At 60.1% G+C, this 22,636-nt stretch overlaps 1 protein-coding gene across 4 annotated transcripts in view; it reads right to left on the reverse strand.

Moving 5' to 3' along the window:
• Unc13a (unc-13 homolog A) overlaps positions 1-17,938 on the reverse strand; it is a 44,544-nt gene extending 26,606 nt beyond the window's left edge. For all 4 annotated transcript variants that reach the window (XM_037211834.1, XM_037211836.1, XM_037211835.1 and 1 more), the window contains exons 1-12: positions 17,808-17,938; positions 11,277-11,306; positions 10,648-10,747; positions 8,966-9,083; positions 8,263-8,386; positions 7,973-8,046; positions 7,505-7,559; positions 6,147-6,179; positions 4,579-4,786; positions 1,784-2,326; positions 1,521-1,629; positions 304-350 (exon numbers count right to left, since the gene is read on the reverse strand). In XM_037211834.1, the coding sequence (XP_037067729.1) occupies positions 304-350; positions 1,521-1,629; positions 1,784-2,326; positions 4,579-4,786; positions 6,147-6,179; positions 7,505-7,559; positions 7,973-8,046; positions 8,263-8,386; positions 8,966-9,083; positions 10,648-10,747; positions 11,277-11,306; positions 17,808-17,829 (1,463 nt within the window). In that variant the 5' untranslated portion in view covers positions 17,830-17,938. The remainder of the gene's footprint in view (positions 1-303; positions 351-1,520; positions 1,630-1,783; positions 2,327-4,578; positions 4,787-6,146; positions 6,180-7,504; positions 7,560-7,972; positions 8,047-8,262; positions 8,387-8,965; positions 9,084-10,647; positions 10,748-11,276; positions 11,307-17,807) is intronic.
• Between the last annotated feature and the right edge of the window lie 4,698 nt (positions 17,939-22,636).

A 22,636-nucleotide genomic window follows, 5' to 3' on the forward strand; every position in this document is an offset into this window, starting at 1 on the left:
CAGCCAGTAAGTAACTCAAGAGGCTGAGGCGAAGGACCGCTTGAGCCTGGAGTTCAAGCCCGGCCTAGGCAGCAAAACGAGGCCCCATTCAAATAATAATAATTAGCCAGGTACAGTGTCGCACGCCTTTAATCCCAGCACTCGGGAGGCTGAGACAGGGGGATCTCTGTGAGTTCGAGGCCAAACTGGTCTACAGAGTGAGATCCAGGACAGGCAGAACTGTTACACAGAGAAACCCTGTCTTGCAAAAACCAAAGCCAAACAAAATCTCCCCCGTAACCAGGATGCTCTCTCTCTACTCACCCGCCTTTGAACCATAGGGACTTGGACATCTCTCCTTCCCCTCGGGCCTGCAGGACAGACAGACAGACACAGTGGTCATGTGGTCATCCCTCTACTCCCAGGGCAACCTGTACACCCCTCTGTCTGCCACGTGGGTGGGAATTCAGGAAAGCCAGTCCCACATCCCCACCCCCACCCCCGGGCTTTCTGGGCCTTGCCTGTAAAGCAGGCTGCAAGACGCAGCATCTGTCAATCAAACATCGTCTGCCGGTCTGACCACGTGACATCACTCTCCCATAGAGCCTCACTGGACTTTTAATTTATTTTATTCTTTGACCAGGTCTGACTAGGTAGCCCCAGTTGGCCTTGAACTGCAATCCTCCTGCTTCAGACCCTCAAGTGCTGGGATGACAGTCTGGTGCCATCACATCCAGCTAAACATCTCTAACCTTTTTTAAATTTTTATTATGATTATTTTCACGTGTATAAATGTTTGTATGTCTGGTGTCCACAGAGGCCAGAAGCGGGTGTCTGGTCCCTTGGAACTGGAGCTGCACAGACAGACGTGAGCCCCTCCCTACGCGGTGCCGGCAATCACACCAGGTCCTCCGGAAGAGCAGCCAGGGCTCCTAACTGCTGAGCCATCTCTCCAGCCCGACTTTTTACATTCTCTTCTTAAACGGAGAAGGAACCCGGTTTGGAATGCCTACACGGTGACATCCTGCTTCCTGCCACTCCAGCCCCGGTTTGGATGGTCACCCCAGATATCGACATGGCTCTGTCCACAGCCCAGGACGGACGCGCCTCTCACCCCATCTCCTCACCTCTTCCTGCAGTTGGGTCAAGACTCAACCTCAGCCAGGCAGCCGCACTCAGCACGCCTCCAGGGACCCTGACCTCTGACCTTTCACTGCGGCCCTGACCTCTGTCTCTACCTGTGAAATTGACCCCTGTGGCTTCTCCCGTCTCAAGCCTCCAATTCTGTTCACTACAGATTTGGAAAGTCCAAGCCTCTAAGGGGGAGACTGGGCTGGGGACAGCGGGCCAGAGAGTTTGGAACCAGAGGGGTCACAACGAGGCCAGGAGAGTCCAGGCAGTGACCTTCCCATGAGTCTGCCGTGGAGCTGAGTGTGGGTGGGTGGTGGGCATGATATCATTGAGCCTGGCTGTGCTGGGATTGGGATGGGGACAGGTCTTGGTGACCGGCGTGGCCAGGCGGTGGCATTCACTGTCCTTACCTCCTGCAGCTGCATCCGCACCTTGTTGAAAGCTCGCAGCCAGTTAGATTTGGCCCTGGACATGGCATCCTGCCCTTCCTGGCCCTCCTCGTCCTCTCGAGACCTGAAACTAAGCCAGGGAAGGCAGGCAGAGGTTCAGAACGGCTCTGTGGACCCCGGCCTCCTATCCACCCTCTGACGACCCAGTGGGTAGCCCTCCGGGGCCCACAGAGCTCTCTGCATCTCTGCCTGGCGAGGGCCCTGCCCCGCAGACCTCCAGGTACCTCTCTTCAGCCTTGGGGGGCTCGGCTTCCTGTGCATGCTCTGCTGCTGCCCTCTCTTCAGGTGTGGCAGGCTTGGGGATGCCCTTGGCCACGTCGGGGGCTTCTGTGGGCACAGCTGGGACCTTGTCATCCTTCTGAGGTGCAGCTGGTGGGAAGCTGATGCGCTTGAACTCTTTGGGTTCAGCTACACTGGTGTCCTCCTCCTGGGCATAGCTAGCCAGGTCATCGGGCACCTCCTCCTCCTCCTCCAAGTCCTCCTCCTCCAGCTCCTCCTCCTCCTCCAGCTCCTCCTCCTCCTCCTCCAGCTCCTCCTCCTCTTCGGGCAGCTCCTCATCTTCCAGATCCTCCTCCTCCTGATCCCAGCGGGGTGAGTCCTTGTGGTAGCTCACAGAGCTGTGGCAGGAATGGTAGGAGTCGCGGTCCCTTTCGTCATCCAGCTCCGAGCCCTGCAGGCTGTGGTCATCGGGGTCGAAGTCCTCGCTCAGCTGTGAGCTGCCCTGGCTCAGCTCCCCGGAGGACGCGTAGTGGCTGCTGCCTGTGGGGCTGTGGAGAAGCGGTCAGACCTTGGCCACGCCACCAGCCCTGCACACACACCAGTCAGCCGGGTGCGCCCTCCTGCTCAAGGCAGGCGGCCCACGCCAGGCCTGTGACTGCTGCTGGAACGTGGGCCGCACATCCGCCCATCACGGACTGAACACCTCCTGTGAGCTCATTCTTTTCTGCTCCAGGAGCACCGGCCCCTGTGACCCACACACAGGCTATATTAAGCACCTAGTGTGTGCTTGTTCTTGCGGAAGACACCAGGAACACAGGCCGCGTCACCCAAACACCTGCTTGGCGTTAATTGGACACCTATTGTGTGCACGCTGCTGTCCCGGGCACCAAGAAACACTGGCTTGGCCAGGACGTACAGCCCCTTCCTCCCCCGACAGACTCAGTCATTTTGACTCAGCCTCAGTACCCACTCCCTTCTCTGCAGCCCTGGACACTCTGGTCATGTCCAGTCTTCCATTATAAGCTCCTAATATTTACCCTAGACCACCCCGGACATAACCCGTCCCTGCCTGTGGCCAGCCACTGAACCTTCTAGAGTTCATTCAGTCATTTAACAAACCTCATCTTAAACACTGCTGGGCCTCTTCCCCAGCTCTCCCGGGAGCGGTACTGTAGCAGGGAACCCCTTAAGCCCTTGCTGTCAGTGGGGTGTGTGAGCTACATTTCACTGTGAGAGCTGATAGGACTCGATGTCAACCAGGGGCGATGCACACGCTCCCCCTAGTGGTGAGGTTCCAAACTGCACTTCAGGGGGAGCGGGCAGCGAGGGGCCGCCCTGGGGTGGAGTCCCCCACCTGAGCTCCCTCTGCTTGCGCCAGAGGTGGGACCGGGCGGCACCACACCTCTTTCCCACTGGCTCTCATAGCCTGTGTCTAAATCTATCCCAGCGCATCCCCGGCCCCTCACCTCCCTCAGTCACCCGGGGTCTTCCTGCTTGAGTCGCCCCAAAGCCTGGCAGCCCCCAGCCTCGCTGCTCTCTGCCGGGATCCCTGTCCCCGGGTGGAAGCCTTACTTGGCCTCTGAGGGAGAGACTCCAGCTCTGTCCTCCCTCCCCAGCGTCCCTGACCCCACTGAGCGCTGACCCCACAGCAGGGCCGGGTCCACTCACGCCTTGCTCAGCTGCACCCACCAGCACTGACCCCACCAGACCACGAGGCCTGGGTGGAGGCTGGTCTCAGAAGACAAGAAGCTTCTAGAAAACCCTTCAGACCTACATAGCCTGTCCAGAGCCAAGCTCAGGGGGCTCGCACATGCTGTTCCTCCGTCCATCCCTCCCGGAGATTCTCACGGGCTCCACCAGCGAAGGACGCAAGCGAGCAGCGGCCTCCAGCTCAGCTGGTGCAGTGCCTGGTGAGCACGCTCGAGGCCTGGCTTCCGTGCCCAGCACGGCAGAGACTGGAAGTGGTGCAGCCGGCCACTGCGGCACTCGGAGGCGAAGGCCGGGAGCACGTGTAGTCGGAATGATTTAAAAAGGGGCATGAGGGGCTGGAGAGACAGAGAGGTGGCGGTTAAGATCGCTCACTGCTCTCCCAGAGGACCTGGAATTCCCAGCACCCGCATGGCAGCTCACAACCGTCTGTAACTCCAGGGGATCTGACACCCTCACACCAATGCACATATAATAAATCCGCTGGGGGCGGGGCAATGCACACAGGACGAGAAGCGGTAGCTAGGCCTTGTTTCATTTTCCGAGACAGGGTTTCTCTATGTAGCCCTGGCTGTCCTGGACCTCACTCTGTAGACCAGGCTGGCCTCGAACTCACAGAGATCCTCCTGCCTCTGCCTCCTGAGTGCTGGGATTAAAGGCGTGCGCCACGACTGCCCGGCTTGTTTTGTTTTTTGTTTTTTTTTTGTTTTTTTTTTGTTTTTTTTTTTTGAGACAGGGTTTCATGTAGCCCAGGCTAGCTTCCAGCCTCCTATGTGACTAGAACAGTTGTGCGCTCCTGACCCCCTGTCTCCCTCCGTCTTAAACAAACGGCTCCGGTGCTAAAGACTGCACCAAGGACCGGAGAGACCGCTGGGGGGCGCAGGTGTTTGCCGCCAAGCCTGAAGACCCGAGGTCAACGGAGGGACCCCACGAAGTAGCAGTCAACGAGTTGTGGTCTGACACCCCCCACATACACACACCATAACACACACGCCCCCCCAAAACAAAACAAACAAATATAAACAAAAGTGTTCTGTGGGATGGGCCCGACTGGACCCGGCAGGTCCGGGTTCGCGCCCGGCCCCACAGCCACCTGAGTGCCCGCGGCTCTGAGAACTCCTCGTAACTGTGCATGGAGTCGCTGTAGGACTCCCGGGACCCCAGGGGCGGTGGCCGCACGGAGTACTGGTGCACAGAGGCGTTGGGCTGCGACGTGGTGTAGTAGGGCGGTGGGATGCTGTTGCTCGTCTCACTCCGGTAGTCACTGTCGCGGTCATCCACCGCACTGTCGGGGTCGTCGTCTGCAGGGAGAGGAACCAGGGAGCCCACGGAGGGGCTAAACCAACCTCCCAGGCTGGGGTCCCCATCCTCTGCTACCCCCCCGGGGGTAGAGCCAGGAAGGGTGCTCACCCAACCATGTCATCTGGGCGGGGTGGGGACTCGGTTCTCAAAGAGCCTGGGCATGGACCCCCAGGCTCTCCTCCTAGTGGAGGGCACCCACTAGCTGCTCCTGGACAAACATGCCCAACACTCAGGGCAGTTTGCTGCACTCACCCTAGCACCCTGTTGCCCAACCATTTCCTCCACCGAGTTATCTGGCTTTTGTCTTCGGCTAAAGGGACATTCTTTGACCCAGACTCTCGCAGACCAGTTCGATAATCTCAGCTGAAACTATGGGAGCTCTCCAAAGTAATGGGTTTTTTTTAACAACTATATTTTGAACAGGAAAGCAGTCTCAGTCGGAGTCTATACTTGTTTACCAATTTTTTTAAAGATTTATTTATTTAACATGTATACCGTGTGTGTGTGTGTGTGTGTGTGTGTGTGTGTGTGTGCCTGTTGTATCCCTGCATGACACAAGAGGGCGCCAGATCTCATTACAGATGGTTGTGAGCCACCATGTGGGTGATGGGAATTGAACCCTGATCCTCTGGAAGAGCAGCCAGTGCTCTGAACCGCTGAGCCATCTCTCCAGCCCCCAAATGTTTACATAGTTAGTATGTTACATGTATTCCTTGTGGGGCACAGGTGATACATTCTAACATGTGGGTCCCAGGGATCGAACTCAGGTCGTCAGTCTTAGCTGCAAGCACCTTCACCTGATGAACCATCTCTCCTGCCCCAACACAGTTCCTGACCAAACTGCCTGCGTCTGCCTATACCGTTTCCAGCCACTTTGGTTTTGAGAGAATCATCTGCTCTGGGCTCCATTAGCTTCCCCTTGGCCCAGCGACACCGGCTAGACCGAGTTTCTAACCACGCGTCTGTGCTTTGGCGCCTGGCACTGGAACCGGGGGCCTCATGCACGCTGGGTTGGTGTCAGGGACAGGGGCGGGGTGGCTTTCCTTTCTCAGGGTGCATGGCTTAGGGAACTGGGGTTCCCTCGAGGACACGGCCCTGGCTGCTGATCCCTGGCCCCTCTCTCCCGCGCCTGCGGGGTGATCAGGGAAACAGAGGCAGAGATATGGGGTGAGGTTATCCATGGGGGCGGGTGAGGGGGTCCCAGGGTCCCTACCTCCCCCACCCCCACCTGCTGCGGGCTGTACACAGCTGCACGCCCCCACCTCTGGCCCTGCTGTGACCCCCAGTGTGCAGGGCAGTAAGAGGCCTTGAGGTCCCCAGGGTGCCCGGGTGCCCGAGGGACTCGGGTCAGTCACTTACTCTGTTCTCCCCAGCCGAAGTAATTCCAGTTACCTACGAGAGAGCAGGCGCAGATGACCCAGAGCCACGGCCGCACCCCAGCCTCCCGGGGCCACTCTGCCGCCCTGGGGTGAGGACAGGCTGTTGTCATCCCAGGCCAGTGCCTCCCCGTGCCCCCCACGTCATCTCCAGCACAGGAAAACGCAGGGGCCGAGCCTCCCCCTCAGCCCGACGGTGAGATGGGGTCTTTCACCGGTTCTTGGGCTCCCCAACCGGAGAGGTCAGTGAGTTCCAGGGGTCCTCCTGCCTCCACACCCAGGCACTATGCCCGGCTTTGACAGAGGTGTCGGGCATTTGAACTCAGGTCCTGTCCTTTCCCTGCTGAGGGAGCTTTCTCCCCCCCCCCCAGTGTGTCCACTTTTTGTCCGTTTCCTCCCTTGGGAATGCCAGCTCTACATAAATTTTGTCATATTTACTTTTTTTGGGGGGTGGGAGGCTCAGAGAGGGTGAGTGAGCAGCTTGCAGTCACACAGCCTCCCATTGGCAGGGCCAGCGACACAGCCATGTTCTCCATCACACCCCAGCACCCCACATCTCAGAAAAGGTTGCTGGGGTCACAAGTCTACCCCCTTGGATGCCTGTTCTGTGAAATGGGTGATGAAATGCCCCCAGGGACACTCAGGGTTCAGCACTGGACAGTGGTGTTCACGTCCCAATTTGAACCCTGCTCTGTCCTCAGTCTACTGCCTAGGGGTTCTCCATCCCCTGCAGCCCCCAGGCTCTGCCTCCTCCAGCCCCATCACCACTGTCCTGGGCACTTGGGGGAGAGGCTGGACGCCGAGGGAGGGAGGGGGCAGATGGAGGAGGCGGCGGCTAGAGGGTGACGTGGGGCCCCACGGGTGAGTCGGGAGCTGTGCGCTGGGGCCTGTGACTAGAGACTCGCGAGGAAGGGACATCTCAGTGCGTGGGACCCGGCCCGGGACTGAGGGGGTCGGAGACTCTAGCCCTGGATGGGACCGGCTACCACCAGAGATGAACAGGCACGGTGCAGCCCAGCTCACACTTGTCCAGCTGCTCAGAAAGCTGAGGCAGGGGGATGCCCGGAATCCAGGAGTTCAGGTCAGGCTGGGCCACACCGGAGCGGCAGTGTCCCTAAGACAGCGGTCAGGTGGGGCCCCTTGGCCCCAGACTCCAGTGTGGCTTGGCCCTGGCTGTCCCTTTCTCAGGCTGTAGAGGCAGCCGGCGGGACACGGCCGTACGCCAGACTTGCGTGGCTCTGCCAAGCTGTTGGCCATCTGCTGTGCGCCCTTGGCCTGGCCCCAGGGCGCCACCCTCTAGACGGGAGAGTGACCGTCACGTCACAGGAGAGAGGCACTCACAACACTGGCTGCTGGGCACGGGCAACGGCTTGTCCGGCTGGTCCTGGAAGGGGTACTGGGGAGGGGACGGCATGTCAGCGAACAGCGGGGACACGATCTTACCCAGCAAGCCCACTACCCCAGACTCTGCACCCACAGAGCGGGGTGGGGAGACAGAGACGGTGACCAGTCAGACCTCCGTCACGGCTCCTGCCCCCACCCACCCAGGACTCCGTGTGAGTCCCGGCTGCAGACCGGGACACCACGAGCACTGGGTCGTGCGGAGAGCCAGCCCAAAGCTGGTCCGGCAGGGAAGTGGGGCCTTCCAGACTGTGTCCCCATGTGCCTGGAGAGGTTGGGGTGTCGGGGTGTCCTGTGTCGGATGACCCTGGACCTCACACGACCCCAGTGCACTGGGTTCTGGGCACCGGGAAGCCGGCTCCAGGGAGAGGCAAGCAGAGCAGGGGACAGATGCTGCCGGTGACACACCTCGTCCTGGTCACGCATGGCGTTCAGCTGCTCCAGCTTCTTGGCCCAGTACCGAGCCTCCTCCTCAGGGATGTCTGCGAGCAAAGCGGCCATGTCCTGGACACCAGGGACACCTGGCCTCCCTCCCCTGGGCGTGGCGTGGGGAGCCGCCTGGGGAACCCCGGGAACGGATGGAGGTGGAGAGGGCAGGGCTCCAGGGCGGGTAGGGAGGGTCCTGAAGGCCACAGCTTCCACCAGCTCAGTCCCCATGGACGCTGTGGTCTCCGGTCGGGCGATGCCCTAGGACTCACCCAAGGGCAGCTCAAAATGTGCGTCCAGAAGGATGCGGTGGAAAGTGGGGTCCTTGGTGCCACAAATCTCGCTGTCCGCCATGATGGCCTGGGAGTCCAGTGTCAGCCACTCTCCTGGGCCCTCCTGTCATTGGCGAAGGGAAGGGACTGGGGTCAGAGCCCCCAAGGAAGGGGGCAGCCCAGACCGGCCTCTCTCGAGTGGACCTCCTCACGCGGCCCCCAGCCACCCTCAGGAAACTGCCTGAGGGAACGAGACCCCCCACACCGCCTGGTACAGGAGCACTGTGAGCAACCGGGGCCCCTCTGACCCTCAGCTTCTCTATTGCCCATATGATGACAATCTTCTGTGAAGAACACCGTCCGCTTCCCGGGGGGGGGTACCCTCATGCCTGCGGGCCACTGAGGAAATCGGGGTCCCCGTCTACACCGCTTTTGGTTCTGGCTTTCACGATGCCACATCGCTCTCTCCCTTCATAGAGTGTTCACTGATTTAAAAACGGATCCCCAGGAGGGCCAAGAGCAGGTCGGACCCTTAACCGAGCCCAGATCCCTGGCTGGGATGCGGACGCCATGGGGAGCCTCCGGTGGCCACTTGGCATGGGTAGGTGGTGACCGAACTGAGCACTGTCAGGGAGGAGGCGAGTCTCACTTTGGCCCACAAGCCCCTGGGGCTCTGCAGACCTCCTCCCCATCCGCCACTCGCCTCGTTGGACTGGCGGATGGTCCGCAGCGGGATCCACACAGTGCCCACCATCGTGTCCCAGATGAGGCCCTTGTTCCACACCTCCACCGTCAGGCCCAGGTCCAGGCGGTTGATCTCGCTGTGTGCACAGGAGATGGGGACATCGGGGAGTGGGAAGGGAAGAAGAGAGGCTCAGAGAGGGCAGAGCGCTGGCCCGAAGACACACAGCACTGCCGGGAGCCCTGGCCGGAGGAGCCCGAGCGCCACGGGAACACACTGGTTTCATTCTCTGGAGGGAAACTGAGGCCCCGGCACTACCACAGGCAGGCAGAGCTGCGTCGGGAGGGGAGAAATGAGGACAGAAGGCAAAGGACGGACGGACACCTCCGCGGCAGTTCCTGGCCAGACTCCTCTCGGGGTGTCTGGGGTTGGCCAACCCCGTGCCGGGGACTTCTCTGCGCCACCCTTTCCTCGTCCATAACGGACCTCACCGCAGTGAACCCCCCGGGGTGATGGGCGCGGGTGATTTAAAAGAATGGAACACCGCAGGATGGGGCTCGGCCTGGCCGCTGGGCACCAGAACAGGCGGGACCGGGGACCGGTGTTGGCACACACGCGTAACGTCACCGCTCGGGAGGCTGAGGCGGGAGGATCCGGTTTGGGCCATCGTTAGCCACAGTTAGGGCAGCCTGGGCTACGCGAGACCCTGTCTTCGAGGTAAATAAAACAGCCTGGCGGGGAGGCCGTGTTGTAAGTGTGGCCTCCGCGGCCCTGCCTGGCTGGGGGTTGACAGGAGGGCGCAGGGATTCGGGACAAGTTTTTGCGGAGCACCCTCCCCCGGGGTGCACCCTGGGAGGTCACGTGTGCTCCCCACAGCAAAGGCTCGGGGCGGGGCAACGGCAGGGTGAAGTGGGGGGAGAAGGGCCGGGAGGAAGGGGTGGGAGGGGGCGTCTGCAAAGGCTGCGGGGCAGGGAAGAGGGAGCTGCGGGGGCCGCGGGGGGGGGGGGCGGGGACCCTGCGGGGGGGTAAAGGGCTGGGTGGAGGGGGCGGGGCTGGGGCAGAGGGCCGTGGAAATGCGGTGGACGCGGCCTGTGAGGGGCCGGGCTGGCTGAGTGGGGTGGGCGTGGCCGGCAGTGGCTCCCTCCGGTGGGAATGCGTGGGGTGGGCGTGGCCGGCAGTGGGCTGCAGAGGGGTCTATTTGGGAGTAGGGCCTGCGGTGAGGCCTGGGGCGGGCCTGTTGAGGTGGGGTCTGCTGTGGGCGGGGCCTGCTGTGGGCGGGGCCTGGAGCTGCAGCCTATAGGGGTCTGCCGTGGTGGGGGAGGGGAGAGAGTGGGGGCGGGGCCTCCACTGGTGTCCTGGGCGGGACCTATGGTGGGCGGGGTTACTGTGGGTGAGGTGTGGGTGGAGCTTCAGTGGGCTGGCCTGTTCGAGGGAGCCTATGGGGAGCCGCGCCTGGAGGGCGGGGCTATGGGCGGGGTCTTCCGGTAAGGATGCTTGCTGGGCTGTTTTTTTTTAGGTGGGCGGGGCCCTGCAGCGGGGCTTGTTGTGGGCGGGGCTTCTGGCCGAAGAGGCCTGTTGTGGGCGTGTGCGGTGGGCGTGTCTGGGGTGTGTGTGTGCGGTGGGCGTGTCTGTGGGGGGGTGTCTGCGGTGGGTGTGTCATGCGTCCCGTGGGCGTGGCCAGGAGGGCGGGGCTTCACACTCACAACATGAAGTCCTGCTCCCAGCTGGGCTGGCTGCCTCTCACGGCGATGGTTGTGCTCTTCACGTTCTGCACCTTCAGGGTCACGTATGTGTTGAACTTCTCTGCGGCGGAGAGCGGGGCAATGGCCGGCTGTCCCCTCCCAGGTCCGCGTGCTCCCCTCAACCCCAGCGGTGGACCAGCCCGGGCCCCAGAACCCCCAGTGACCGTCCATCCTCACAATTCCACGGGGAAATGGAGGCCAAGGCTCAGGAGGCTGAGGCCCCAGAAGGGACTGATGGTCCATGCAGGAGGACGGCCAGTTCAAGGCCAGCCTCAGCTGCAGAATGAGTTCCCAGCTAGTCTAGCCAGCCTAGTGAGACCCAAAACACAAAAGGACGGACAGCTAGAGCTGGAGTTTGGGGCCGGCGGCGTCCGGGCCTCGGGTCCCGCTTGGATCCCGGGCACCCCCTGGCCCTGGGTCCCTCCCCAGGAGGATCGCTGGCCTGGTTGGGTGAGAAAGCTCACGCCTGAGATGAACCTGCCCTCGGCATGGCAACAGCTGCCGAAGTCCCTCCTCAGGCCCAGGAGACCAGACAAGAGCAGACAGGACCGAGATGGGACAGTGCAGGACAGCCAGGACAGGACACTTACCCTGGGCACCATCAAACTTGGCTTTTTTGACTGTGAAGAGACAGGAGCCAGCAGGAGGGGGTGGGGAGGAGAGGGAGAGAGAGAGACACGCAGAGATGAAGAAAGAGATAGAGAGATACAGGGGAGAAAGAGAGATGGAGAGGAGAATTAAAGAATATCAGAGTCGGAGAGGAGGAGGAGGGAGAGGAGGAGGGAGAGGGGTGGAGAGAGAGGGGGGAGAGGAGGAGGGAGAAGAAAAAGAGGAGGGAGAGGGGGAGAGGAGGAGGGAGAGGAGGAGGGAGAGGAGGAGGGAGAGAGGGGGAGGGAGAAGAAAAAGAGGGAGAGGAGAAGAGTGAGGAGGAGGAAGAGGAGGAGGGAGAGGAGGAGGAGGGAGAGGAAAAGGCCATCAGATAGACCTGAACAGAAGGTGTCTGGCCCATGGACGCAACCCTCCCCTTCCCCAGGCTCCTGTGGTCCTTTCACTCCAGTTCCAATAAAGCTGGAACCGGGGTGCCAGGATGCCTCCTCAGCCCTCCAGGATGACAGGACGTGTGGAGGTGAGGACACCCCAACCTGCAGGGGCCCTGACTCGGTTGTCTCCTTGGGCTCCATGCTCAATACTCCAAAGCCTGATGGAGGCAGAGCCCGTGGACAGACAACCCGTCCCTCCCTCTGTCCCTCCTTCCGCTCTCCAGCCGCCCTCCCCTCCCCTCCTGGGGTGTGTGTAGACCATGTGCAGGTCCCGGGCACACCGGAAGGAAGCAGGGGCAGTAACATGCTTAGAAAGTCAGGCTCTCCTGTCTTCCCAGACCCCGCCTGCCCGGGCCCTGGACACACTGTGGACAGCCCACGAGAGACAATCTTGTGCACATGACCACTTTTCACTTCGAAAATAGCATCAGACACACACACACCCATTCCAGATCTTGAGGTCCCTGGTATGTGATTCCTATGCTACCACCAAGCCCCTGCTGAAAAACCCAGTTTGTGAAGGCCAATAAATCTGACATTGTGCCCAGCACCCTTGGGACTGTGGAGCGTGAATGGAGAATGACCAGGCTCTGGGGAGGGACAGGGATGCAGGCCAGAGGAACCGCTGCATTCACATTCCAGTGCTGAGTGACCAGCAGCTAGGGTGAGCGCTCAGCCTTCATCCTCAGCTTACTTTCCTGGACCTCCTGGCTGATGTCTCTTCCTCCTCCATCTCTGTCTCTCTGTCTCGTTCCCCTCCCCCTCCACGATCCTTAGCCCCTGTACTTCGGCCTCTGTGGCTGCAGGATGAAGGTTTTGGGGTACCCCCACACCCGTGCTGGCTGAGGCCTGAGGCTCTGACAACCCAGGCCAGACTCAGGCTGGGCTAGGACCCCGGAGACCCAGGACTGGGCAGGGAGTCTGCAGAGAGGAGGGGTTTGGAGGGGGAGGAGCCACGGTGGGGAGGAGCCACGGTGGGGGAGGAGCCTGGAGAGGTAGTTAAGGGGGAGGTCTGGAGCCTGCTGTGGGGATTTCTGGGAGGGGAATGGAGTCTGAGAGGGGGAAGGGTCAGAGGTGTTTGGGGAGGGTTTGAGGGTGTCTGTGCAAGGAGTCTGGGTGTCTGGGGGAGGGGAGGGTGTCTGGGGGAGGGGAGGGTGTCTGGGGGAGGGAGAGGGGGTCTGGGGGAGGGGAGGGTGTCTGGGGGAGGGAGAGGGGGTCTGGGGGAGGGGAGGGTGTCTGGGGGAGGGGAGGGGTCTGGGGGAGGGGAGGGTGTCTGGGGGAAGGGGAGGGGTCTGGGGGAGGGGAGGGTGTCTGGGGGAGGGAGGGGTGTCTGGGGGAGGGAGGGTGTCTGGGGAGGGAGGGTGTCTGGGGGAGGGGAGGGTGTCTGGGGGAGGGGAGGGTGTCTGGGGGAGGGGAGGGTGTCTGGGGGAGGGAGGGTGTCTGGGGAGGGAGGGTGTCTGGGGGAGGGGAGGGTGTCTGGGGGAGGGAGGGTGTCTGGGGAGGGGAGGGTGTCTGGGGAGGGGAGGGTGTCTGGGGGAGGGGAGGGTGTCTGGGGGAGGGGAGGGTGTCTGGGGGAGGGAGGGGGTCTGGGGGAGGGAGGGTGTCTGGGGGAGGGGAGGGAGTCTGGGGGAGGGGAGGGTGTCTGGGGGAGGGGAGGGTGTCTGGGGGAGGGGAGGGTGTCTGGGGGAGGGGAGGGTGTCTGGGGGAGGGGAGGGTGTCTGGGGGAGGGGAGGGTGTCTGGGGGAGGGAGGGTGTCTGGGGGAGGGGAGGGTGTCTGGGGGAAGGGGAGGGTGTCTGGGAGGGAGGGTCTGGGGAGGGGAGGTGTCTGGGGGGGGAGGGTGGAGGGTTCTGGGGGAGGGAGGGTGTCTGGGGAGGGGAGGGTGTCTGGGGGAGGAGGGTGTCTGGGGGAGGGAGGGTGTCTGGGGAGGGAGGGTGTCTGGGGGAGGGGAGGGTGTCTGGGGGAGGGAGGGGTCTGGGGAGGGAGGGTGTCTGGGGAGGAGAGGTGTCTGGGGAGGAGGGTATGTCTGGGGGGGGGGGTGTCTAGAGGGGGACTGGGGAAGGTGTCTGGGGGAGGGGAGGGTGTCTGGGGGAGGGGGGAAGGTGTCTGGGGGAGTGGGAGGTGTCTGGGGGAGGGAGGGGTCTGGGGAGGGGAAGGTGTCTGGGGAGGGAGGGTGTCTGGGGGAGGGGAGGGTGTCTGGGGAGGAGGGGAGGGTGTCTGGGGGAGGGAGAGGGTGTCTGGGGGAGGGTGAGGGAGGTGTCTGGGGGAGGGGAGGTGTCTGGGGGGAGGGGAGGTGTCTGGGGGAGGGAGGGAGGTGTCTGGGGGAGGGGAGGGTGTCTGGGGGAGGGGAGGTGTCTGGGGAGAGGGTGTCTGGGGAGGGGAGGTGTCGGGGGAGGGGAGGGGGGGGGACCAGGTCTGGGGTTGGGCCAGCGGGTGTCTGGAGGGCAGGGCAGGGCAGGCTGCAGCGCCTGCTCCGTGTCCCCATCGCCCGCCCGAGTCACCGCCGCGTCACATCCGCCACCTCTCAGCGCCGCGCGGGGGTCAGAGGCGGAAGCGCCGCGGCTGCCCAGCTATTTTATAGCCTGCGGCGAGACCTGGGGCGCCGCCGGGAGTCAGGTCCTGCGGCTGGCACAGCCTCAGTTTCCCCGCCTGGGCGGAGGCGGGCTGCCCCTCCCTCGGGTCACCTGTCACCCGCACTATTTTTATTCCCTGCTGGCATCCTCGGGAGCTCAGATCCGTTTTCTAATTAAAGGCAGCTGTCCTGGGAGACTGGTCGAGGTTCACGGGGGCGCGCGGGGACCGGGCCCCGGGGAGGCGCGGGGGACCGGGCCCCGGGGAGGCGCGGGGGGCCGGGCCCCGGGGAGGCGGCCGGAAGGCCGGGCACAGGGCGAGCTGTGCAAGGCCGCCAGACCCTCGGGAGCCTGGATGACCCTGGATGACCGCAGAAGGGCCGCGGGCCGGGCACCAGGGAGGGACTAAGTCACCCTCACGCACAGCACCCTGAAGGAGACGGGCGGGAGCAGGGTGGTCGCTGGGGCGGGTCCCTGTTGCTGGATGGTATCAGCCGTGGGGCAGCCAGGGACAGAACTTTGCAAGGGATTCTGGGAAAGGAGGAAGGAAAGAGCCCATCCAAGCCAAGCGGCCCCCGAAGGACCCTGACCCCTTCCTCTCCAGGTCCCGGCCAGCCGGGAGTCCTCAGCGCCTGCCCGCTGTGTGGCGGCTCTCCTCATCTGTGAGGCGGGGTTGCCGGTGGATGGACTCCGGTACTATTCAGGATTCAAGGCAGATTCACACCCACACCCCGCAAATACATGCCCGTACCCCCTCCTCGGACCGTCTATTCAGGAAACAGTTAGGGAAACCTGAAGATAGCCACCTGTCACCCTAGCACTCCAGAGTTCAAAGACAGCCTCTGCTACAGTTAGAGCCAGGCCTGCGGGATCCATGAGGCCCAGCCTCAGAGGCAGTGGTGGGTGCCCCTGGAAGGGGTCCAGACATTAAGAATGCTCCTCTCTCTCTCTCTCTCTCTCTCTCTCTCTCTCTCTCTCTCTCTCTCTCTCTCTAGTTTTTGTTGGTTTCTTGTTTTTGTTTTTTTGAGACAGGGTCTCACTATGTCTGTAGAACTCGCTCTGTAGCGCAGGCTGGCCTCGAACTCAGACATCCACCTGCCTCTGCCTCCCCAGTTCTGGGATTAAAGGCCTGCACCACCTTGCCGGACTAAAATGTATCTTTTTCATTTTAAAGGAAAACCAGATGGAGGGGCTGGGGCGCTAGCTCGTGGGTAAAGAAGCTGCCACATACGACCCAAGTTCAGATCCCCAGGACCCCGGGAAAGACCCACAGGGGGTGGTGGGTACAAGTGGGTCCCAGAGTCCTGACGGTCAGCCAGCCAGTGAGCTCAGGTCTCAGTAAAAGGTTCTGTTTCAACAAATAAAGTGGGAGATGCCTCCGCGGGCAATGCTTTCCGCCAAGCCCGATGACCCTGAGACCCGGATGATGGAAGGAGGGCCGACTCCCAGAAACTGTCTTTTGACCTCCACACCCGCCCGCACGCGCACTCACGCACACACACGCACACACGCGCGCACACACGCATGCACGCACACACGCGCACACGCACGCACACATGCACACACGCACACGCGTGCACACACACACACACACACACACGCACACAGTCAGGTGAGATCGCAGGTCTGCAGGAGTACGTGGCCTGTCTGCCTGAGAACGTGTGCCTTGGGAGGTGTGAGGTGTGGCCAAGTGTGTGTCTGTGCTGGGATGAAGAAGCTCCTCCTTCCTCTATGCTATTCTTGAGTGTGTACCAGGGTTCATTAGCCCAGGCTGGCCTCAAACTCCTGATCCCCTGCCTCCGCCTCCCAAGCGCAGGGATGATAGGCGTGTGCCACCGGGCCTGGTTTATGTGGTACTGGGGATGAAAATCAGGCCTTTGTGCATGCTGCACAGCACTGCACCGACTGAGCAGCAAGCACTGCACCAACTGAGCAGCAAGCACTCTGCCGACTGAGCTGCAGGCACCCCACACACTGAGCCTCAGCTCCAGCCCATGTGTGTACATCCTAACACTAATTAGCATATGTGTGGACGCTCCAGATCTGCGTCTGCAACGTGGAAGTTTCCACTGCGGGGAGACTGGAGCCCCCATGGAGCCTTAAAGGGTCCGCGGCCTGGCTATGAACACGTGGGGGTGGTCGTGGGTGGGGCCGTGGGTGGGGCCCTGCCTGGCGTGGAGGTGTTCCCTCTACGGTGAGGCTTGGACCAAGTCCAGCCCCGCCCCCGCGCCCCACCCGCACCTCCAGGAAGCTCCCCCCCCCCCCCCGCCTGCCCTTCACCCCCTGGTCTCCCCACCCGGGGAGTCCAGGGAATCCAGTACGACGTCGCCCCGGGCCTGGCTTTCTGACGCTGCCCGCTCTCCACCCCCGCAGCCGAGCCTCCGGTTTGCGTCAGAGTTGGGGTGACGCCCCCCCACACTAGGCAGGATGGGAGGATGCGGGGTGCAGGGAGCTGCCGAGAAGGGGGGGTCCACGGCCATTTCTGGCTGGGGCTGTGGAGCTGCCCAGAGGGTCCCCTTCACGATCAGCTCCTCTTCCTTCCCAGGCCTGGAGGCCGCCGCTGCCCGGTGACCCTGAGCGCTCGGATCCCCTCTCCGCACCCGCTCACGGACGAGGCTCCTGCGCCTTTAAGAACACCCGCGTCCACCCAACCCGAACCGCGCTCCGCGGGGCGCGGGCGGGCGGGGCCGGGTTTGTGAATGGAGCCCGAGCGGAGGGGGAGGGGGAGGCGGGAGCCCGGGAGGGGGAGGGGCAGAGGGGCGGGGCCAGCCCGGGCCACGCAGCCGCGGAGCTCAAATCCGCACTCCTGCCGCCCAAGGTCTCCCGCAGCCTGAGATCTGAGGCTGTGGGAGACTAGCACTCCGCCCCGCACAGCCTGCAGGAGGTGGGGAGGGGAAGGGACCCACCCTCACCCCAAAGACCCGGAGTCACAACTGTGTCGGCACGCGCCCCTATCCGGCTACTCCCCCGCCCAAGGTCTCCAGCAGCACAGTTACCCGCGGCCCCACCCGGGGCTTCGAGGGGTGCAGGGGTCACACCTCTCCCGTGCTTCCCGGCCTCCTCCCACCTAACGCGGAGCGTGGGCCTGGGCGTGGGCCTCGTGCAGATGGCGTTTTGGCCCCAAAATAGCTGCCCCCCCCCACGTCTCCTTCCCTCCATCCAGCCCTAGGGGAGAGGCGAAGAGGGGGCCACGCGCTCCCGCGGATCCCGCTGCACTGTTTGGGGGACACTGGGGACCGGAGGAGGCGCCCCCCACGCCCAGGCCGGGCCCACTGCCCCCACACCCGCACCCTCGCGCGCAAGAGCCGCCCGACTCCCCGGCCCCCACCAGCGCCCACACAGCATCTACACCGGCGCCCCAGCCCCGCATTCACGCGTGCGTGCGGCGGGCAGGACCCCCGGAGCTGATCGTGCGCGCCCCGCAGCGCGCCCCGGGGGTCCCCTCCGCGGTGCAGCCCGGCTCGGCGCACCCCCGCGGACCCCGCACCAGGCCCGCGTCCACGCAGCTCCTACCTCCGACGCACAGCAGAGACATGACTCCGGGCGGCCAGGGCACGGCGGGCGCAGCGCGGGGCTCGGGGCTCACGCCGGGGCCCGGCCGCCGGCCATGTCGCTTCAGCACCGGGGGCGCGGACAGCGCCTGACGCGCTCTGACGCCGCGACGTGGGCGGAGCCGGGGACGCGTGACGGGGCGGAGCCGCGCCGGACGCCTTAAAGCGCGGGGCCGCGGGCGCCCAGGACCGGGCCCTTCCGCTCCGGCTCAGCCTCTGCCTGCGTCCCTCTGTCCCTCCGTCCCTGCTGCCGCCCAGCCAGGTCTCCACGTCTGTTTCCCTGTCTAAGCCTCCTCGCCTGCGCTCTTATCTTACATCCTCCTGGGTAACAAAACTGTTTGCTCGCCAGTTCCCGGGAAGCCTTCCCTGATTTCCTAGCACTGAATCATATTTGATTCATTTTGTTTTATGCTGTGCTGACACTTGAACTCAGGACCTCCCGCATGTGAGGCAAGTGCTCTACCACTGGCGAGTATCTCCATCCATTTTGTAACTTTAAAGAATTATATTCTGCCGGGCGGCGGTGGCACACGCCTTTAATCCCAGCACTCGGGAGGCAGAGCCAGGCGGATCTCTGTGAGTTCGAGGCCAGCCTGGGCTACCAAGTGAGTTCCAGGAAAGGCTCCAAACTACACAGAGAAACCCTGTCTCAAAAAAATTAAAAAACAAAACAACAAAACAAACAAAAATTACATTTCCCGGAGCTTTCTGGGGAGATGTCACTGGTCAAGAGCACTGGCTGCTCTTCCAGAGAATCAGCTTTCCGTCCCCAGCACCGCATGGCGGCTCCCAACCACCCACAGGCACGGAAATGTACGCAGGCAAAACGTTCATGCACATAAAATAAAGTAAATCTAAATGTTTAAAAATAGCGTTTGTTCATGTGTTGGAGTGAGGCTCACAGGTACCCAGTGCACACGTGGAGGTCAGAGGACAACCGTGCAGAGCCCCAGGAACTCAAGACCCCAGGTGTGGCTGGCAGTGCTTCTGCTCACTGAGCCGTTGTACAGGGCCCTATTGATTGATTTACGTGTGTGTGTGTAAGTGCGTGAATGTTTGTAGGTGTGTGTGTGCATCTGTGTGCGTGTCTACATGTGTGAGAGCATATGTGTGTGTCAATGTGAGTGAGTGTGTATGTGAGTTTGAGCATGCTGGTGTCTGTGGGAGAATGTCTGTGTGTGAGTGTGTGCATCTGTGTATAAGGGTGTGTCTGTCTCTGTGTTTTCACGTTTTCACGTGCATGTGTCTGTGTGTAAGTGCATGTGTGTGTTTACTTGTGTGTATGTCCCCAAGTGTGTGTTGTGTGTCCATGTGTGCATTGGTGTGCATCTGTGTCTGTGTATGTATGTGAGTGTGTATATACACACTTGTGCATGTAAGCCCAGGAGATGACCTTGGTGCAAGTCCTCATGCACAGATCACTTATTTGTTATTATTGTTTTTGTTGTTGGCGGTGTCTGAGGCCTGGGGTTCACAGCTTTGGCTGGAGCCGCAGGAGTCCTGTCTGCAGCTCCCGGAGTCGGGACTGGAGGTGCATACCGCCAGCAGCTCCTCCCGTGGGTTCTGTAGACAGAATCGCATCCTCAGACTTCCGCGGACACCTCCACAGGTCCGTCCCACGGGGGCACATTGATCTTCACCACCCTCTGCTGCTGCTGCTGTGTGTGTGTGTGTGTGTCTGTGTGTCTGTGTGTCTGTGTGTCTGTGTGTCTGTGTGTGTGTGTCTGTGTGTGTCTCTGTGTCTGTGTGTGTCTCTGTGTCTGTGTGTGTCTCTGTGTCTGTGTGTGTGTGTTTGTCTGTGTGTGTGTGTCTGTGTGTGTGTCTGTGTGTCTGTGTGTGTGTCTGTGTGTGTGTGTCTGTGTGTGTCTGTGTCTGTGTGTGTGTCTGTGTGTGTGTGTCTGTGTCTGTGTGTCTGTGTGTGTGTCTCTGTGTGTCTCTGTGTCTGTGTGTGTCTGTGTGTGTGTGTGTGTCTGTGTGTCTGTGTGTGTGTCTGTGTGTGTGTGTCTGTGTGTGTCTGTGTCTGTGTGTGTGTCTGTGTGTGTGTGTCTGTGTCTGTGTGTGTGTCTGTGTGTGTGTGTCTGTGTCTGTGTGTCTGTGTGTGTGTCTCTGTGTGTCTCTGTGTCTGTGTGTGTCTGTGTGTGTGTGTGTCTGTGTGTGTGTGTGTCTGTGTGTGTGTGTGTGTCTGTGTGTTGTGTGTGTGTCTGTGTGTGTGTGTGTCTGTGTGTGTCTGTGTCTGTGTGTGTGTCTGTGTGTGTGTGTCTGTGTCTGTGTGTGTGTCTGTTGTGTGTGTGTGTCTGTGTCTGTGTGGTCTGTGTGTGTGTGTCTTTCTGTGTGTCTCTGTGTCTGTGTGTGTCTGTGTGTGTGTGTGTCTGTGTGTGTGTGTGTCTGTGTGTGCGCGCGCACACACGCGCGCGCACGCGGGCCACCATGCCTCTGCTCTTGTTAAAGCTTATTTACTTTGGCCACTTAGTGGTGTGCACGCCTTGAGTTATAGCACTCTGGAGGCAGAGGCAGGAGGATCTCTCTGAGTTCGAGGCCAGCCTGGTCTACAGAGCAAGCTCCAGGACAGTCAGGATGATGCAGAGAAACCCTGTCTCGAAAAACCAAACAGCAGAAGCTTATTTACATTTTTGTTTTGTTTTTCCAGACAGGGATTCTCTGTGTAGCCCTGACTGTCCTGGAACTCACTCTGCAGACAGGCTGGGCTCGAGTTTATTTACTTTTACTTTATGTGTGTGGGTTGTTTTTCTGTGAAGGTAGTGGCGGAACCTGAACCTGCTGATATTTTAACAACCTGCTGCTCAGACCCAGGCTGGCAGGATCCAGTCCCAGCTTGGCCCTGACGCCAATGGTTCTATTTACCAATAATGAACCAGGAATCAGATGTTGGGGTGAAAACCTTCTCGTTCATAGAAGCCGAGAAGCAACCAGCTGACCTTTTGGCCAGAGACCCAGCAAGAAAAGCTTCTCTCCAGCTGCCCCAAATCAAAAACATCGCGGATCCCTCGGTCCTGGCCTCCTCCTTCCTGGGTGTTTCTATGTATCGGGGACTATGGGGGTCCAGTCCCTCGATAGTCCCCTCCCAGGGTCCTGGAAGAATCTACAACCAGCTGATAATTAATCTTTGATGAGAAGAAATGAATCTATGTACACGAAACTCCTTAGTTCATACACTTTATTATTATTTTGTGATAGTTCTCTCTCTACACAGCTTCTATTCTGCTCTCATGTCTAGCTCCTTTCTTGCCTGATTTCTCTATATTTATCTACTGTCCCCTCTAGGTTCTATCTTAATTCCTGCATCTAGTTCTGTCCCTCCTAGGTTCTCATCTATCTAGTTCTTTCTGCTATCAGCTCCTCTCCCGTCTCCTTCTCTCTCATCTGGCTCTTCCTCATCTTGTTCTTTCCCATCTGCCTCATCTTCCATCTCATTCCTCTTGTCCTCTATTCTAGCCCTTCAATCTAGTTCTTCCCCATCTCAGTTTGTTCCTCTCAAGTTCTTACCCATCTAGTTCTTCCATTCTCTTTTTTCTTCTCTGTCCTCTGCTTTACAGTTATATATCTCCCCAAAATCACAATCCTCCCCTCCACCCAGGACACTCAGCCTGAACTTCCTCAGGCAGTGATTGTCCGCTATCAGGATCAAATGGAGGGGGTGATAAGAATTACAAAGAGGGGCAATAGTTGTTAATTACCATTTGCGACCCAAAGGGGAAGTGACTAATGAACTAACTAAAGGCTAAATACAGGTAATATCTAAGAAGAGGGATCTTATGTGCACAACTATAATCTTAAATGTGTTTGGTAAAAGATGTTAAAAATCTGTAAGTTGCTAGGTCAATGGGAGAAAATAAAACTGTCTTCTTTTTTCCTGTGGCTCCTATCTGTCCAAGCTATCTGCCGTTTTTTCTGCAGGGTGGGGGAAAGTTTACCCAGTCTCTAGGCAACCTGTGCACAGCTAGATGCCTCTGGTGATAGTTAAAGGGAGATCTGGAACTGGAGGTAAGATTTGGGAAAGGAGGAAGTTAAGCTTAATTAGCACATCCACCAGGCCTTCTCAAACAGGTAGCCTGGATGCTTAAGTCTGTTCTTAGAGAGTACAGAGGTATCTCTGATAAGATACTTGCTCCGTCTGGGGATGCACCTGGCCGGATGCTGCTAATGACGATAATTACAGGGAGGCTTGAACTGGGAGTTCTGGCTGAGCATAGCTGTTAGCGCAGAAGGTTATCTAAATATTCCTAGAAGTGGTTAGGTAAGGAGTTAGAGGTCTATAAAGTTAGTAAGGCTGTGAGAAAGGAGGGTCCGAGCTGAATTGTGTAAAGCTATTACTTAATGTCTACCTGACCTAGGCAGTGTCCCCTTGTGGAATTTACCTTAAGTCAGGAGACTCGCCTGTGGGTTGTTATCACTGTTAGTCCTCGGAAATTGGGTGACCACCTGGGTGATGTCTCCTTTAGTCCTTGAAAGTGGCTAGGGGAGATATCTGATTCCAGAGAAAGCCTTTCCTGAGGCTGTTCTCCAAATACCTGGAATGTGTATGTCCAGAGAGTGATCAGTCCACGCTGTTAGCCCTTCTTAGGGAAAAATCAATTGGGAAATCTATGAAGGCACACATGATTTTCATAACAGAAGACAGCTGATATATAACAAGCCAAGTAACACCAAAAACTCCTTGGGATTTGACTTCCTCTGGAGGAATTCCCTGATCCCTCCAGGTTGTGACTTTGCCATAACCAGCTGAGTTCTTATGATATTCCTGCGGCCCGCAGCATCTATGTCCATATTTCC

Source organism: Peromyscus leucopus, chromosome 17 (assembly GCF_004664715.2).
Source record: "Peromyscus leucopus breed LL Stock chromosome 17, UCI_PerLeu_2.1, whole genome shotgun sequence".
In the NCBI taxonomy this organism is placed as follows: domain Eukaryota; kingdom Metazoa; phylum Chordata; class Mammalia; order Rodentia; family Cricetidae; genus Peromyscus; species Peromyscus leucopus.